This window comes from Nomascus leucogenys, chromosome 17 (assembly GCF_006542625.1).
Source record: "Nomascus leucogenys isolate Asia chromosome 17, Asia_NLE_v1, whole genome shotgun sequence".
NCBI classification, from domain to species: Eukaryota; Metazoa; Chordata; class Mammalia; order Primates; family Hylobatidae; genus Nomascus; species Nomascus leucogenys.
This window is the reverse complement of record NC_044397.1, coordinates 6,032,723-6,048,693: the sequence shown is the minus strand read 5'-3', so window position 1 is coordinate 6,048,693 and position 15,971 is coordinate 6,032,723. Positions and strand designations below refer to the sequence as shown.

The following is a 15,971-nucleotide window of genomic DNA, read 5'->3' as shown; positions in this document are numbered from 1 at the left end:
ATTACTAATAATTTTAGCTCTTTGATTATATTTATACTACAGAATGTTCATCTGTTGGTGAGTCTACTTTGATTTACTATTCTTTCAAGCTGGAAGAATGCAAGGCATGTTGTTAAAAAGGTTGTTAGTGGTTATTTTAGAAGGCAGTAGGAATTATGAAGAACTTTATCTTTTATGCAGTATACTCCTGTAATATTTGAATTTGTAAAATGCAAGCATGTATTACAACAAAGATTTTAACTGTTATCATATGCAATGTAGGTATGAATGAGGATTTTCTCCATACTGCCCAACTAAAAATATGGAAATAAACTAGAGGCTGCAGTCATCGAAACAACCTCAATTATCTCATAAACTGACTAACAATAACACACGTTTCAATTTACAAAAAATAAATCTATTATTAATACCACTTTAATGTACTTTATTATTTTTCAAAATTAGATTTTCATTGAAAAAAACAATTCTAGCTGGGTGTGGTGGCTCACACTTGTAATCCCAGCACTTTCAGAGGCAGAGGCAGAATTGCTTGACCCCAGGAATTCAAGATCAGCCTAGCAGGGTATGGGTATGTGCCTGGGGTAGCAGCTACTGGGGAGGCTGAAGTGGGAGAAATCACTTGAGTCCATGTGGTCAAGGCTGCAGTGAGCCATGACTGCACCACTGTACTTCAGCTTGGGAAACAGAGCAAGACCTCGTCTCAAAAAAACAAAACAAAAACAAAAACATAACAACAACAACAACAACAACAACAAAAAACAAAACCCCAAACCACGCAATAATTCTGCTAAAAATGCTTTTTAAAACCAGTATAAGGTATTGTGTTAAGAGTATCATTACTGGAGTCTATACTACATAGGTTTAAATCCTAGTCCCATAATTTGCTATGTGGAACACTTTGGGCAAGTTTTTTTTTATCTTTCTAAAACTCAAGTTTCTCTCTTTTTTCTTTTCTTTCTTTTTTTTTTTTAAGAGACAGGGTCTGTCTCACCCAGGCTCATACCTCACTGTAACCTCAAACTCCTGGGATCAAAGTGATCCTCCACCTCAGCCTAAAACTCAATTATTTATAAAACATTGGTAACAGCATTATCTATCTTATGAGGCTGTTTTGGGAATTAAATGAGATAGACCAAGTAGTCACCATTAACATCTAGTTATTAATAATTACTGATCTGAATTCAAATAGATGGGAGCAGCATTTGTGAGTGAAATTTCAGATTACAAAAATCTTCACTAAGGTTGTTGTTCAGTTAATATTTCTTATTTAGTTAAATCTAATTCCAAATAGGATTTACAGCAACTTAAGAATACATCTACATCCCAGCTACTTGGGAGGCTGAGACAGGATGACTGCTTGAGTTCAGGAATTGAAGACCAGCCTGGGCAACACAGTAATAAAAACCATGTCTCTAAAAATAAAATGAAATAATTTTTTTAAAGAATACACCTAATAGAGTGGTATATAAAAAAATATGTAAAAAGCAGGTAAATGAAAATAAAGATAGGAAAATAAACCATAGTCAAGGTAATGTCTATATATAGATAGATCACATAAATTTTCACACAGCTACTACAGGCAGGCTGTTTCCAACCATTTGGCACTTTTTCCAGAAGTCTCAACAAAAGGAAACACAATCAGTTATGAGATTCACACCAGGAGAAACATAACATTTCTTAATACAGAGACCTAAGAGAAATTCCTTATGGACTCCTATAAAGACTAACAAAGGAGATACCACATATTATGTGTTGGTTCTCAACTGGGAGAGGTACATCTCACCACCCTCCCCACTCACTCCCACACCCAAGGGGCCATTTGCAAACCTAGCTGGGCATTTTTTTTTGTCACTGTAGTAGAAGATGCTAGTGACATTTAGGGAGTGGGAACTGAGTAGGCGAAACACAATGCTTTCATTAGCCTACACCTAGGGTCAACAAACTTTTTCTGTAAAGGAGATAGTATTTTAGTCTTAGCAGGCTATAGGGTCTCTGCTGCAACTACTCAATTTTGTTTGTAATGGGAAAACAGCTACAAATACTACGTTAAAATTTAAGCATGACTGTGCTTCAATAACATTTTATTTATGGACATTGAAATTTGGATTTCATATAATTTTCTCATGTCACAAAATACAATTCTGTTGATTTTTTTCAACTATTTAAAAACAGACACAAGAACAGGGTGCGGACAAGATTTGGCTTGTAGGAGTCAGAGCTTGCTGAACTCTGTCCTATACAATGGAGAAATATCTCACCCCCAAATGCAAAGAGATGAGAAGACCTGTGGAACTCTTGCATAGCATTTCTATAAGTATATCACCAGGTTTCCCCCAGCTTTTTCTGAAGATGTAGGCTAAATGTATGACAAAAAAATTATGTTCAACAGTTACTGGGAACAGGTATGTTAAACACAATGCTGTCTTAATATCTTATAGTCTTACCCTTGAAGACTTCATTTCTCTTTTTTTTTTTTGTTTGTTTTTTTTTGTTTTTTGAGATGGAGTTTCGTTCTTGTCCAGGCTGGAGTGCAATGGCGCAATCTTGGCTCATCACAACTTCCGCCTCTCGGGTTCAAGCGATTCTCTTGCCTCAGCCTCCCGAGTAGCTGGGATTACAGGGATGCGCCACCACGCCTGGCTAATTTTGTATTTTTAGTAGAAACGGGGTTTCTCCATGTTGGTCAGGCTGGTCTCGAACTCCTGACCTCAGGTGATCCGCCTGCCTCAGCCTCCCAAAGTGCTGGGATTACAGGTGTGAGCCACCACGCACGGCTGACTTCATTTCTCTTAAACTTTTTTTTTTTTTTGAGAGAGAGAGTCTCACTCTGTTGCCCAAGGCTGGAGGGCAGTGGTACAATCATGGCTCACTGCATCCTCAACCTCCCCTGGCTTTGGTGATCCCCTTACCTCAGCCTCCTGAACAGCTGGCACTACAGGCGCACGCCACCATACCTGGCTAATTTTTGTAATTTTTGTATAGATGGGGATTTGCCATGTTGCCCAGGCTGGTCTTGAACTCCTGGGCTCAAGTGATCTGCCCACCTCAGCCTCCCATAGGGCTGGGATTACAGCATGAGCCACTGCACCTGGCCTTAATTAAACTCTTAAATATAAATTAAATGGTAGAGTTTAGAAGGCTTTATTCTTTGTCTAGTTCCAGGAGTATACATTTTCCAGGCAGGATTGCATGACTTTTGGCTAGGCAGGGGAGCTTGCTGTTGTCTTCTTAAAATTCAGGAAATTAAGCAGAGCTTGGACTGTTGGATAGCTTTCCACTAATGTATGAGGATAAAGCCAACAGAGCAAACGTAGGCAGATTCAAAACTTTTTCTTAGAAAATTATTTTAAGTCTACTCTAACACAGGGATAAAAAAGGTAACAGAAGTCTTAAAGTATCTTTTCCAAATAAATGACATGACATTTACAGAACATAAAATTAACCATTTTAAAGTGAACAACTCAGTGGTACCTGGTACATTTATTATAACGTGCAACTACTACAATCTAGTTCCAAAACATTTCCATCACTCCAAAGTAAAACCCCTTACCGACTAAGCCATTTCTCTCCATTTTCCTCTTCCCCAGCCCCTGGCAACTACTAATCTGTTTTTTCTCTCTACATATTTATCTATTCTGAATATTTCGTATAGAAGGAATCATACAATATGTGACCTTTTGAGTCTAGCGTCTTTCACTTACTATATTTTAGAGGTTCATGCATGTTGTAGCATGTATCAGTTCTTCATTCCTTTTTATGGACAAAAAATACTCCATTGTATGTATATTATCACAATTTGTTTATCCATTCATTCACTGATGGACATTTGGGCTGTTTCTACCTTTTGACTATTGTGAACAACATTGCTACAACATGTGTGTGCATGTACTTGCTCAGCTTCGGTTTTCAGTTCTTTTGGGTATATATCTAGGTGTGAAATATATGGTAATGTTTAATATTTTGAGGAACAGCCAAACTGTTTTCCACAGCACTGAATCATTTTCTATTTCCACTAGCAATATACAAGGGTTCTAATTTCTCTATATCCTTGTTAACACTTGTTATTACTTTTAATAGTCATCCTACTGAGGGTTATACAGTATCTCACTGTGGTTTTGATTTTGCATTTCCCTAATGACAAATGATGTTCAGCATCTTTTCATGTGTTTGTTGGTCATTCATGTATCTTCTCTGTAAAAATGTCTATTCAAGTCTTTTGCCCATTTTTAAATTGGGTAATCTTTTTACTGTTGAGTTGTAAGATATAAACTCTGCATACTAGATCCTTATTGGATACATGACTTGGATATACAGATATATACTTTCTCCCACAGTCCTAAAGTTTTATACCAGTGGTTTTTAACCTTTTTCTAAAGCATAATTCTTTTTTTTCAAATATATCTTTATTTGTCCTGTATTTCTACATACAGAACCCCAATCAACTACATAAAAATGGAGCTTCTCCAATAGAAGTGGAAAAATCTGGAACCTTGACCACTTGGCATCTTACCGTAGCAAATTACAGAACACTTTCACAAAGCAAATGAAACACAAATAAAACATGTTTTCCATAGCACTGAATCATTTTGTATAAATTTTGGTTTGCACATCAAGAGCTTTGGTTATTCTGATAAAATATATTTGAGACCTGTAGGGTATGGGTACCAGGAAGAACTTTTTTTTTTTTTTTTTTAAAGACAGGGTCATGATCTTGGCTTACTGCAACCTCTGCCTCCTATGGCTCAAGCGGATCCCACTTCAGCACCCCCAACCCAAGTGGCTGGAACCACAGGCGTGTGCCACCACACCCAACTAATTTTTGTATTTTTTGTAGGGATGGGGTTTTGCCATTTGCCCAGGCTCGTCTCAACTCCTGGGTTAAAGTGATCCACCTGTCTTGGCTTCCCAAAGTATTGGGATTATAGGTGTGAGCCACCTTGCCTGGCTGAGGAAGGACTATTGATGTCCACTTGCCCCAAATCTATATCAGGCCTACTAACAATGTAGAAGTACTTGAGTGTACCTATTCCGCTGCCATTTAAAAATAATAAAATCTGAAAGAAGGATCTTGAACTATACAACAAATTGTCATAAAATGTAGCAGAAGAGGGACTGCCACAGGTTGGCTAACGGATACAAGAACAAAGCTAGATAGGAAGAATGAGTTCTAATGTTCTATAGCACTATAGCATGACTATAATTAACAATTTACTGTATATTTTCAAATAGCTACAAGAGCGGATGGTGAAAGTTTCCAATACCAAATAATGTTAAATGTTTGAGGTGATGGATACGCTAATTACCCTGATTTGCTCATTACACATTGTATATATGTATCAAAATATCACACTATGCCCCATAAATATCATGCTGTAACCCATAAACATGTACAATTATTGTCAATTAAAAATAATAAAACATAATCTATTGTAGCATACCATTGAAAGATTTTATCATTGTATAATTACAGTTAAGTGAATTATTAGAAATATATGGAAAGTTTTTGAAGTTTTAAAAAAAGCAGCAGAGATTTAAGCATTTATTTTGTGGGAGTCTACTATTCCATTACAAATCCATTTAAGAAAAATAATGCAGGATCAACAATTTGAAAAACACAGTAAGCAGTGGGAATTATTTGTACTGAGCTATCATCACTACACATGGTCCCATCACATAACCAATGATAATGGAAACCAGGCGATGATGAATGGGATTGGCTGTCATGTATGGTAACAGAAAAGAAAGCTATCTGGCCCCAAAAATCTTTGTTATAATAAAGATATACAAAACTCAACTTAGTTAACTGGTCTACGCATATGGGAAAAATAATCCTCTCAATCAAAAGTTAGTACTCAAATAAACTTCAAGTATGCTTAAAACAAACCCCAACCAAACAAAAAATCAGAATTAAATTTGCAGAATTTCAACTGTGTACTATTAGCAACCGTACAGCATCCACAAAATGCAAAGAACTTTCAAAGTAAACTAGTCACTGTCAATAGTGGAAGTACTATTTGCTTATCCATTTCTCACATCATCTAATGACTATTTCTAAAAATATTTCAAACTTGGGTTAAAAACAACTTTGTGAAAATGTTTTTTACCTCTTCTTCCTCAATTTCAGAGGTGTTAAGTTCATGTTTTTGACAGTAAGGACCCTCTTTCCAAGCTTCAGTATCACCACAGTCACAGAAACCTCCACCTCCTGATGTTGTCATCTTGGAAAAAAATTGTAAAGTATCTTGTCAATAAATATTTACTGTGGGCTATCAAATAATAAATAAGAATATCAAGTGCTAAGGAAATACCATTGCTTAAGTGTTTAATTTCTTTGGAGGCATAAAATTAGATAAAATGCCAAACCTCTCAATGTTTTAAAGTTTACTTTAAATAAGCCTATAAGCTAATCTAAGTGATTTAAAAATAAAATAAGCTACTTTGTAATGTTAGCTACAGATATTTAGAAGAGGGTATGTTTGTCTACATGACTTCCTTAACTAGGAAAATCATGAGAATCACAAGGGTTTTCCTGCTGGGTTTTGGTTAAATTGGTATAATGCTATCTATGCTACAGGTTGTGATGCTATAAACACAATAGACTCGGGGGTTACACAGATTCCTCTGGCTGCTGTCTCCTAGAGTCTAAGAGTGCTGCATTTGCTTTGGAGAAATTAACGAACAAAGACTATAGAAATAGTTAATTTTTCTTCTGTAATACACCTTAAATAGCCACTCTTTGAAAGGACAAGTAATAGGGGCTCAGGAAATACAAAAGTAGACTGCCTCATAATAAAAGCTTTTCACCACCTGCAAGGTTCAGGAATTATTCATACTCCCTTAAGACAGGGCAATGATTTGAGAAATCTGGCATCACAGAACCAGAATTAATAATTGGTAGACTAGGAATTCTGCTTTTCCTAAAATAGTATGAGGAAGAGCTTACTAACAGGTATTAGATACAGCAAGTTTTAGAATAAGCCGTTATATTCTGCCCAAAGTAAGTATTTGTGTTATATATCACAATATAATTAATGTAACCCCATAAATGACAACTATTCCCGGGGAATGCAAAGATAATGCCAAGAAATGTGGGTAGGAGTCATTTGGAAAATGACACGTGCTTGTTTCAGTTACCAAACATAGGCAGAACAGCTTAAAGGAAACTGGGACTCTTTTACTGATTTATGAGACTAATGAACAGACAAGAATATAAGTAGCCCAATTTTGTAGCTGGGTTTTTATTTATTTTTATTTTTTATTTTGGGATGGAGTCTCCCTCTGTTGCCCAGGCTGGAGTGCAGTGGTGTGATCTCAGCTCACTGCAACCTCTGCCTCCCAGGTTTAAGTGATTCTCTTGCCTCAGCCTCCCGAGCAGCTGGGATTACAGGCATGCGCCACCATGCCTGGCTAATTTTTGTATTTTTAGTAGAGATGGGGTTTCACCATTGTTGGCCAGGATGGTGTTGATCTCCTGACCTCGTGATCCGCCTGCCTTGGCCTCCCAAAGTGCTGGAATTACAGGCATTAGCCACTGCGCCCGGCCCTGTAGCTGTTTTAGTTCATTATTATGAATTCTTGGGTAGAGTAAATAAAAACAAACAGGAGGAAAAGTTCTGACCCAGCTGGGCTCCTAAATTAAGAATAATATTAAAATATTCCTCTATACCATTCTGTTTTATAATAAGGGTGAAAAAGTTCCATCTAACAACCCTACCCTTTGAATCTCCATGGTCTGTCTTCAATTTCCAATAGAGGAGCCAGGACAGGATTTGGAATAATCTGTATTTATCTGTGTCCCTGACTTAAAAGCAAACAAACATACCTGAATTTTGAAAAGTACTGACAGCATTACAGCAGTGAAAAAATACTAAACTGGTGGGTTGTAGGTGCCGGAGTTGGGTCCTCTCCTACATTGTAGTAGATGTCTCTTTAATAAACATTAAAAAATAGCAAAAACAAACTAGTTGAAACAATACAGAAGAGCTGATATCTCTATTATCTTTTTTAAATCATATGCTCCAAGAAGTGTGGATTCATAATTTGTTTCTACACTGGCATCCTATATCCAATGGTATTTAAATAAACAGCACTGTTTAAACCACCCTCCCCCCCATTTTAGTGTTAAATCGTTGCATTTTGAAAAGAAAGAAAAGATATTTATTATAAAATGTAATACTGGGCATGGTTATTATTTGGACATTACTAACCCTATATCGATGATCTCTGTGAATACTTCCCAAAAAGCACTCCATGCACAAAACACAAGTTGGATCAACTGCACAGTCTCTGTAAAGTTAAAAAAAAAAATCAGTGTCAGAAAATAACTATATATTTCACAACAGAATTATTTCAAATTGGAATCCATCCTAAAAGAATGAAAATGTGAAGTTTTTTGGTGTTTTAAAAAAGGAAGTATCATTCCCAAAGATCTGTCAGATCTTTGATCAATGAAAGCAGTTTAAGGACCTGTGTCTCCATAATGGATGTGTACTAGGGAGTCTTTCAAGGCACATATTATTAGAACAGTAAATTTTAATGTAATGGTGTGTTTTCCCATAGATTTGCGGAAATCACATTACACATTAAAACACATAGATGTATATGAAATATATTCAAAATATTTATGAATTCTTAAGATTCATATATTGGAATTTCAAGTAACTTCTTCCAAACGGGTATTTGAGACCAAGGGTCTTCAAAGTGATATGTATGCATCCCTAGAAAGGCAAAAATATCAACTGAAATGCAAGAAGACAATATTTGAACTTACATTTCTACTTAAATTTTAACTAAAAAGGGAAATTAAACATTCTATAGGTTCACTGCACAGAATGATACAGGTCTCCTCACATGGCCCCTATTTCTGGTATTCACACAACACATATGGCCCATAAGATATCCTGACTGAAGAGTTTCAAAGGGTTGGTTGGGGTGCCCTGAGTTGTTTCATTTGCTTTCTTCATACTGCCAGTTAGATACATTTATAGATCATATCTTAAGAGAATCTAGACAATTCCATGAAATGAAATGGGGAGTGTAAAATAAGAAATCTATATTGGTTCCTGTCCCTGGTTCCTGACACCAGGCTCCTAAAACTCTTGTAGATAAGTGTGCTGGTAGATGTGCTAAAATTTAGTCTTTAACCCTAGTTACAGACACAGAAATCCCCTGGGTGACAGAAGAGTCTTTTATTGAGCCAGGCTGGAGTACAGTGGCATGCTCACGGCTCACTGCAGCCTCAACCTCTTGGGCTCAAGCAATCCTCCCACCTCAGCCTCCCTGGTAGCTGGGAGTACAGGTATATGCCACTATGCTGGGCTCATTTCTGTATCTTTTGTAGAGATGGGGTTTTATCATGTTGCCCAGATTGGTCTCCAACTCCTGGGCTCAAGCAATCCCCTGCCTCAGCCTCCCAAAGTGCTGAGATTACAGGTAGGAGCCACTGTGCCCGGCCAAGTCTTTTGTTCTCAAAGGCTGGGAACTTTAGGATGGAAGCTGGTTGCCAAAGGAACCAAGCATGTGATTAAAGGGTTGAAACTTTCAGTCCCACCCCCACCTCTGGGGGCTGGTGAACTGATCAGCAGTGGCCAATGATGTAATCAATCATGGTTATGTAATGAAGTCTCCACAAAAATCCAAAAGGACTGGGTTGGAAGAGCTTCCAAATTTCTTTTTTGAGTGGAGTCTGGCTCTGTCGCCCAGGTTGGAATGCATGGCGTGATCTCAGCTCACCGCAGCCTCCGCCTCCCCTGTTCAAGTAATTCTCCTGCCTCAGTCTCCCAAGTAGCTGGGACTACAAGTGTGTGCCACCATGCCCAGCTAATTTTTGTATTTTTAGTAGAGACGAGGTTTTGCCATGTTGGCCAGGCTGGTCTTGAACTCCTGGCCTCAAGTGATCTGCCTGCCTTGGCCTCCCAAAGTGCTGGGATTACAGGCATGGGCCACCACACCTGGCCTAATTCTCTTTTCTATTCCACTCATCTATGTCTATACTTATGCCAGTACTATACAGATGAATTTGTAATTGTTCTGTGTGTACTTGAAAGAATATATATTCTGTTGGGACAGAGTTCTCTAGATATTTGATAGCAAGTTTATTAATTTTATTGTTCAAATCTTAGATCACTCTGCTTTTTATCTTCTTTATCACTTCCTGTGAGGAAGGTGTTAAAAGTCTTTAACTAGGATTGTTGATTTTTCCATTTCTCCCTGCAGTCCTACTAGTTATCACTTGATATATGCCAAGGCTGTGAACAGTCTACAGTTAGGTGCATAAATGTTCATTATGGATATTTTTTCTTTACCTACTGCTCTCTTTACCAGCATACAATGTCTATTTGCGTCTTTTATATGAAAACTGCTACTTTTTCTTTTGTATCATATTATTTGCCTGGTATTTTTTTCTTAACTGTTTCCCTTCCTACTTTCAGTGACTTTCTATTTTAGTTTGCCTCTTATAGACAATACTTGTGGATGTTTAAATATCAATCTGAGAGCCAGTCTTTTTGCTTTCATATAAAGAAAAGTAAAGCTAGAGCCTCGTCCTCATTTAGCTATCATTTAACAGAAAGGACAAATGTGTACAGTTATAGTATTGATTGTTGACTACCGTATTAAAAGTATGTAGGGCCAAAGCCAGTGCATCTAGAGCACTCAAGGATCCCTGAGATCTTAGTGATTTGTCTAAAGCCATCATCTCCAAGCTTTTACAATCATATACCCTTGTATTAAAATGTTTTGAGTATGCAGTATCTATCTCTATGTAAATATATTCATATTACACATATATTATTTTTATACAATATTAATACATGTACTAGTTATTACTCAATTATACTACTGTGTAACTGGAGTCTTAGGAATGGAACAAAGGCAGAAAAAATATTTGAAGAAATAATAACCTAAACTTACCAATTTGGTGGAAGACATCGGCTAAAAACAAACCTCAAGAGAATAAATACAAAAAAGATATTTAGGTCTATCATAGTCAAACTGCTAATATTCAAAAATAACAAGAAAATCTTCAAGGCCGCTAGAAAAATCCAACACATTTCACACAAGGTAACACAGATATGCCAGTAACAGCTAACATCAACGAAACAACAGAGTTCAGAACACATTGGATCACGATCTTTAAAATGTTGAAAAGGAAGAAAACCAGAAACAGTCTATCCAGACTTCAATATTCAGGAAAAATATCCTTCAAAAATGAGTACAAACAATCTGAACAGGCCTACATCTATTAAAGAAATTGAATCAAGAACTAATAACCTTCAAAACCAAAAGCCCTGGGCTCACATGGGTTCACTGGTGAATTTTATCAAATGTTTAAGGAAGAAATTATACTAATTCTACACAATCTCTTCTAGAAGACAGAGGCAGAGGGAATACTTCCTAACTCATTCCATTAGGCCAACATCGCTCTAATGTCAAAATCAGACATAGACAATTCAAGAAAAATACAGATCAATCTCTTTCATGAAAATAACAAAGTATTAGCAAATTGAATCCAACAAAGTATAAAAAGAATTCTACACTATGACCAAGTAGAATTTATCCCATGTATGCCAGGCTGGCTCAACATCTGAAAATCATGTAAATCTATCACATTAACAGGCTAAAGAAGAAAAATTACACACAGAAAAGCATTTGATAGTTGGTGCAGTGGCTCACACCTGTAATCCCAGCACTTTGGGAGGCTGAGGTGAGAGGATCACTTGAAGCCAGGAGTTAGACCAGTTGGGGCAACAAAGTAAGACTCCATCTCCGCAAAAATTTTTTATAAAAATTAGTTAGACACAGTGGTGTGCCTCTAGTACCAGCTACGAGGCTGGAGGATCCCAAGTCCAGGCGTTTAAGACTGCTGTGAGCTATGATCTCGCTACTGCACTCCAGCCTGGACAATTCTATCTTTAGAAGAAAAAAAAGGATTTGACAAAATGCAATGCCCATTCATAATAAAAACTCTCGGCAGAAGAGGAATATTGAGGAATATTTCTTAACTTGATAAGGAATATCTACCAAAAACCTACAGCTAACATCACTTAATGGCGAGAAATCTGAGTTTATGCTTGTGAGGTGACTTAGTGTAGAGCCCCTTGACAGCCCTTCAGTACAGGGCCAGTTACCAGAAAGACCACGACCAAGAGGGCTGGAGCTTTCAGACTCACCCACCAAAATCTGGGAAGAGGGGAGGGGTGGGGTTGGAGATTAAGCTCTTTATTATAAAAACTTTTTGTTGTTGTTGTTGTTTCCTGGGATAGGGTCTAGCTCTGTTACCCAGGCTGGAGTGCAGTGTGGCCTGATCACAGCTCACTGCAACCTTAAACTCCTGGGTTTGAGCAATTCTCCCACTTCAGCCTCCCGAATAGATGGAACTACAGGCTCAAGCCACTATACCTGGCTATTTTTCCTTTGTAGAGACAGCATCTTGGTATGTTGTCCAGGCTAGTCTTAAACTTCTAGCTTCAAGTGATTCTCCTACCTCGGTCTTCCAAAGTGCTGGGATTACAGGCATTAGCCACCATGCCTGGCCCCTATAAAAATTTGACAAGGTTTAATGAACTTCCAAGTTGCTGGAACTTCACCCTGGGACTGAGGTGTTAGGAGGGTGGCATGCCCACAGAGGGCATGGAAGCTCTTCACCCTTTCTCCCACACCTTGCCCTATTAAGTCTCTTCTATCTGGCTGTTCTTCTGTATCCTTTATAATATCCGTAAGCTGTCCTAGCAACTTAATCCAACCCAAAGAGGAGCTAATGGAGACCCCAATATACAGCCAGTCAATCAGAAGTATAGATGAGCATTAATTGCAACTGGTGTCTAAAGTAGGGGGCAGACTTGTGAAACTGAGCTCTTAGCCTTTGGATTCTGACAATAACACCTGGTAGACAGGGTCAGAGTTGAATTGAATTAAATTGTAAGATACCCAGCCAGTATTCAGAGTTGGAGAAATCCTTAGGGTAAAAAACCCCACATACCTGGTGTCAGAAGTGTTGCATGAGAATGTAGAGAAAGAGCGTGTTTTTCCCAGAATAAAAAAAGGGAGAAAAAATAAGTGCAAAATACAAACATTTTCAGATGAGATCAGACACATTCAGGGTGGAATGGCCATAGAAAATAAAAACATTTTCAGATAAATATAAACTGAGATAACTAATAATTAGAATCCACAGTAAAAGTCAACAACAATGGTCCACAGCCTCTGGTTCAACCTGCAACGTAAGAACGATTTTTACATGTTTAAACAGCTATTTAAAAAAAGAAGAAGTCCGGGCTTGGTGGCTCATGCCTGTAATCTCAGAACTTTGGGAGGCTGAGGTGGGAGGATCGCTTGAGCCCAGGAGTTTGAGACCAGCCCCGGAAACACGGTGAGACCTCATCTCTACAAAAAATTTAAAAATTAGCCAGGCATGGCGGTATGCACCTGTAGTCTCAGCTACTTGGGAGGCTGAGGTGAGAGGATTGCTTGAACCTGGGAGGTCAAGGCTGCAGTAAGCTGTGGTTATGCCACTGTATTCCAGCCTGGGAAATGGACAGAGCAAGACCCCATCTCAAAAAAAGAAAAAAAAATTAAAAGAAGAATATGCAACAAAGACTGCAAATATATTTTCTACTTGGATCTTTACAGAAAAAGCTTCCCAACCTCTAGTCCAGGAAAGAATGAAGATCCCTGGCAGCAAGATATATGTGGGTTAATATTAATAGTTATACATATTTTTTCTTGTCTTTTCTTAATGTCTTTAAAAGACTAATGTGTTAAAGCAAAAATTGTAACATTGCATTGTAAGGTTTATAACATTTGGGCCAGGCATGGTGGGTCATGCCTGTAATTCCAGCACTTTGGGAGGCTGAGGCAGGTGGATTACCTGAGGTCAGGAGTTCAAGACCAGCCTGGCCAACATGGTGAAACCCCGTCTCTACCAAAAATACAAAAATAAGCCAGGCGTGGTGGCGGTGCCTGTAATCCCAGCTACTCGGGAGGCTGAGGCAGGAGAATCGCTTGAGTCTGGGAGGCAAGGTTGCAGTGAGCTGAGATTGCGCCACTGCACTCCAGCCTCAGCGACAGAGTGAGACTCTGTCTCAAAAAAAAAAAAAAAAAAGTTTATAGGTGCAATATATATGACAAGAAGCAGAAAAGATGAGAGGAATAAATGTAACTATAAATGCAAGGTTTATTTTACACAAAGTAGTAAAAACAGACTTTGATAAGTTAAAAGATGCATTATTATAATCCCTAGAGTTACCGTTTTAAAAAATGTGAGAGAACAGCTAAAAAGCCAAAAAAAAAATCAAAACGAAATGCTACAATTTTATTTAACCCGAAAGGCAGCATACAATTAGGAAAATCAGGAACAGAGGAACAAAAAAAAAAAAAAAAAAAAAAAAAAGAGACAAACTGAAAACAAATAGCAAATGGTAGACCTAAATCAACAAATACATTAATAATTATAAGCGTATCAATAATTACATTCAACAACTGCAAAATATACCTTCTTTTCAAACGCACATGGAATAAGACTGACCATGTTGCCGAACCATAAAACAAGTTTCAAGTTTTGTTTGTTGAGACAAGGTCTGGCTGTGTTGCCCAGGCTAGAGCACCATGGTACAATCTCAGCTCGCTGCAACCTCCCACTCCTGGGCTCAACTCAACCTCCCACACAGCTGGGACTACCGGTGTGCTCCACCATGTCCAGCTAATTTTTGTATTTTTTTTGGTAGAGATGGGGTTTCGACATGTTGCCCAGGCTGGTCTCGAACTCCTGGGCTCAAGCTATCCACCTGGTTTAGCCCTCCAAAGGGCCAGGATTAGAAGCGTGAGCCACTTTGCTGGGTCCATAAAACAAGTTTCAATAAATTTCAAAACTGAAACCATACAGAATGTGTAATTTTGTTAGAACTGAGCTATAATATGTTATCTAAGAAAGCCTCAGATACATGGAAGTTAAGCAATGCACAGATTCTAAATAACCCGTGGGTCAAAAAATATAAGAACATAAATCCAAACTAAGTAGAAGGAAGAATAAAAAGAGTAGAAATCAATAAAACAAAATAGATAAAAGACAAAAATAACAAAGCTAAAAACTTATTATTTGAAAAAATTAAATTGATTAAAAGACAAAATACAAATTACTATTATCAGGAATGAAAGAGACATCATTATAGATATCACAGACATCAAAAGCAAAAGGAAATATGCACAATTTTATGTCAATCTGACATTATATGATGAAATATATTCCTTGAAAAATATACAGTACCAAAATTGACAAAAGATGAAATAAAATTATAAAAAACTCTAATAAATATCAAAGAAATTGAATCGTTACCAAATACTTCCTTGCAAAAAAACCCTAGGCCTTGATGACTTATTTTACTGGCACATTCTATCAAACATTTAAGAAAAAGTCATACCAATTTTACATAAATACTTCCAGAAATAAGGAAGAAGGAATATATCCCAATTCGTTTCACAAGGCCAGTATAACCCTAACAACCAAGACCGGACAAACACATTACAAGAGAATGCCAGATTGGTATATTCTATGGAACACAGAGACAAAAATCCTTCACACAACATAAATGAGTTGAATCCAGCAATATACAAAAGTTATAATTCATGATAATAGAGCCAGATTCATCCAGTAATAAAAAAAATGTGAAAAACCAAACAATGCAATCAACCAAACTAATGGAACAAAAAAGAAAAACTATGATCAGCTCAATAGATGCAGTAAAGGTACCTGACAACATGAAATAGTCATTTACGATTTTTTTTTAAAACCTAAGTAAACTAGGAATAGAAGGGAACTTCCTCAATGAGATAAAAGTTACATGAGAAAATTATACTTAACATCATACTTAATAGTGAAAGACTGAATTTCTCCCTAAGATTGGGAACAAGGAAAGAACGTCCACTTTCACCAGAGCAATAGAGCACAAGAAAGAAAGGCAAAAAGATTAGAAAAG

At 37.3% G+C, this 15,971-nt stretch overlaps 1 protein-coding gene across 5 annotated transcripts in view; it reads right to left on the bottom strand.

Moving 5' to 3' along the window:
• The window catches only part of UBR2 (ubiquitin protein ligase E3 component n-recognin 2), a 129,287-nt gene that overhangs the window by 91,932 nt on the left and 21,384 nt on the right, over positions 1 to 15,971 (bottom strand). For all 5 annotated transcript variants that reach the window (XM_030797587.1, XM_030797589.1, XM_030797590.1 and 2 more), the window contains exons 3-4: positions 8,208 to 8,286; positions 6,105 to 6,218 (exon numbers count right to left, since the gene is read on the bottom strand). In XM_030797587.1, coding sequence (XP_030653447.1) covers positions 6,105 to 6,218; positions 8,208 to 8,286 — 193 coding nt within the window. The remainder of the gene's footprint in view (positions 1 to 6,104; positions 6,219 to 8,207; positions 8,287 to 15,971) is intronic.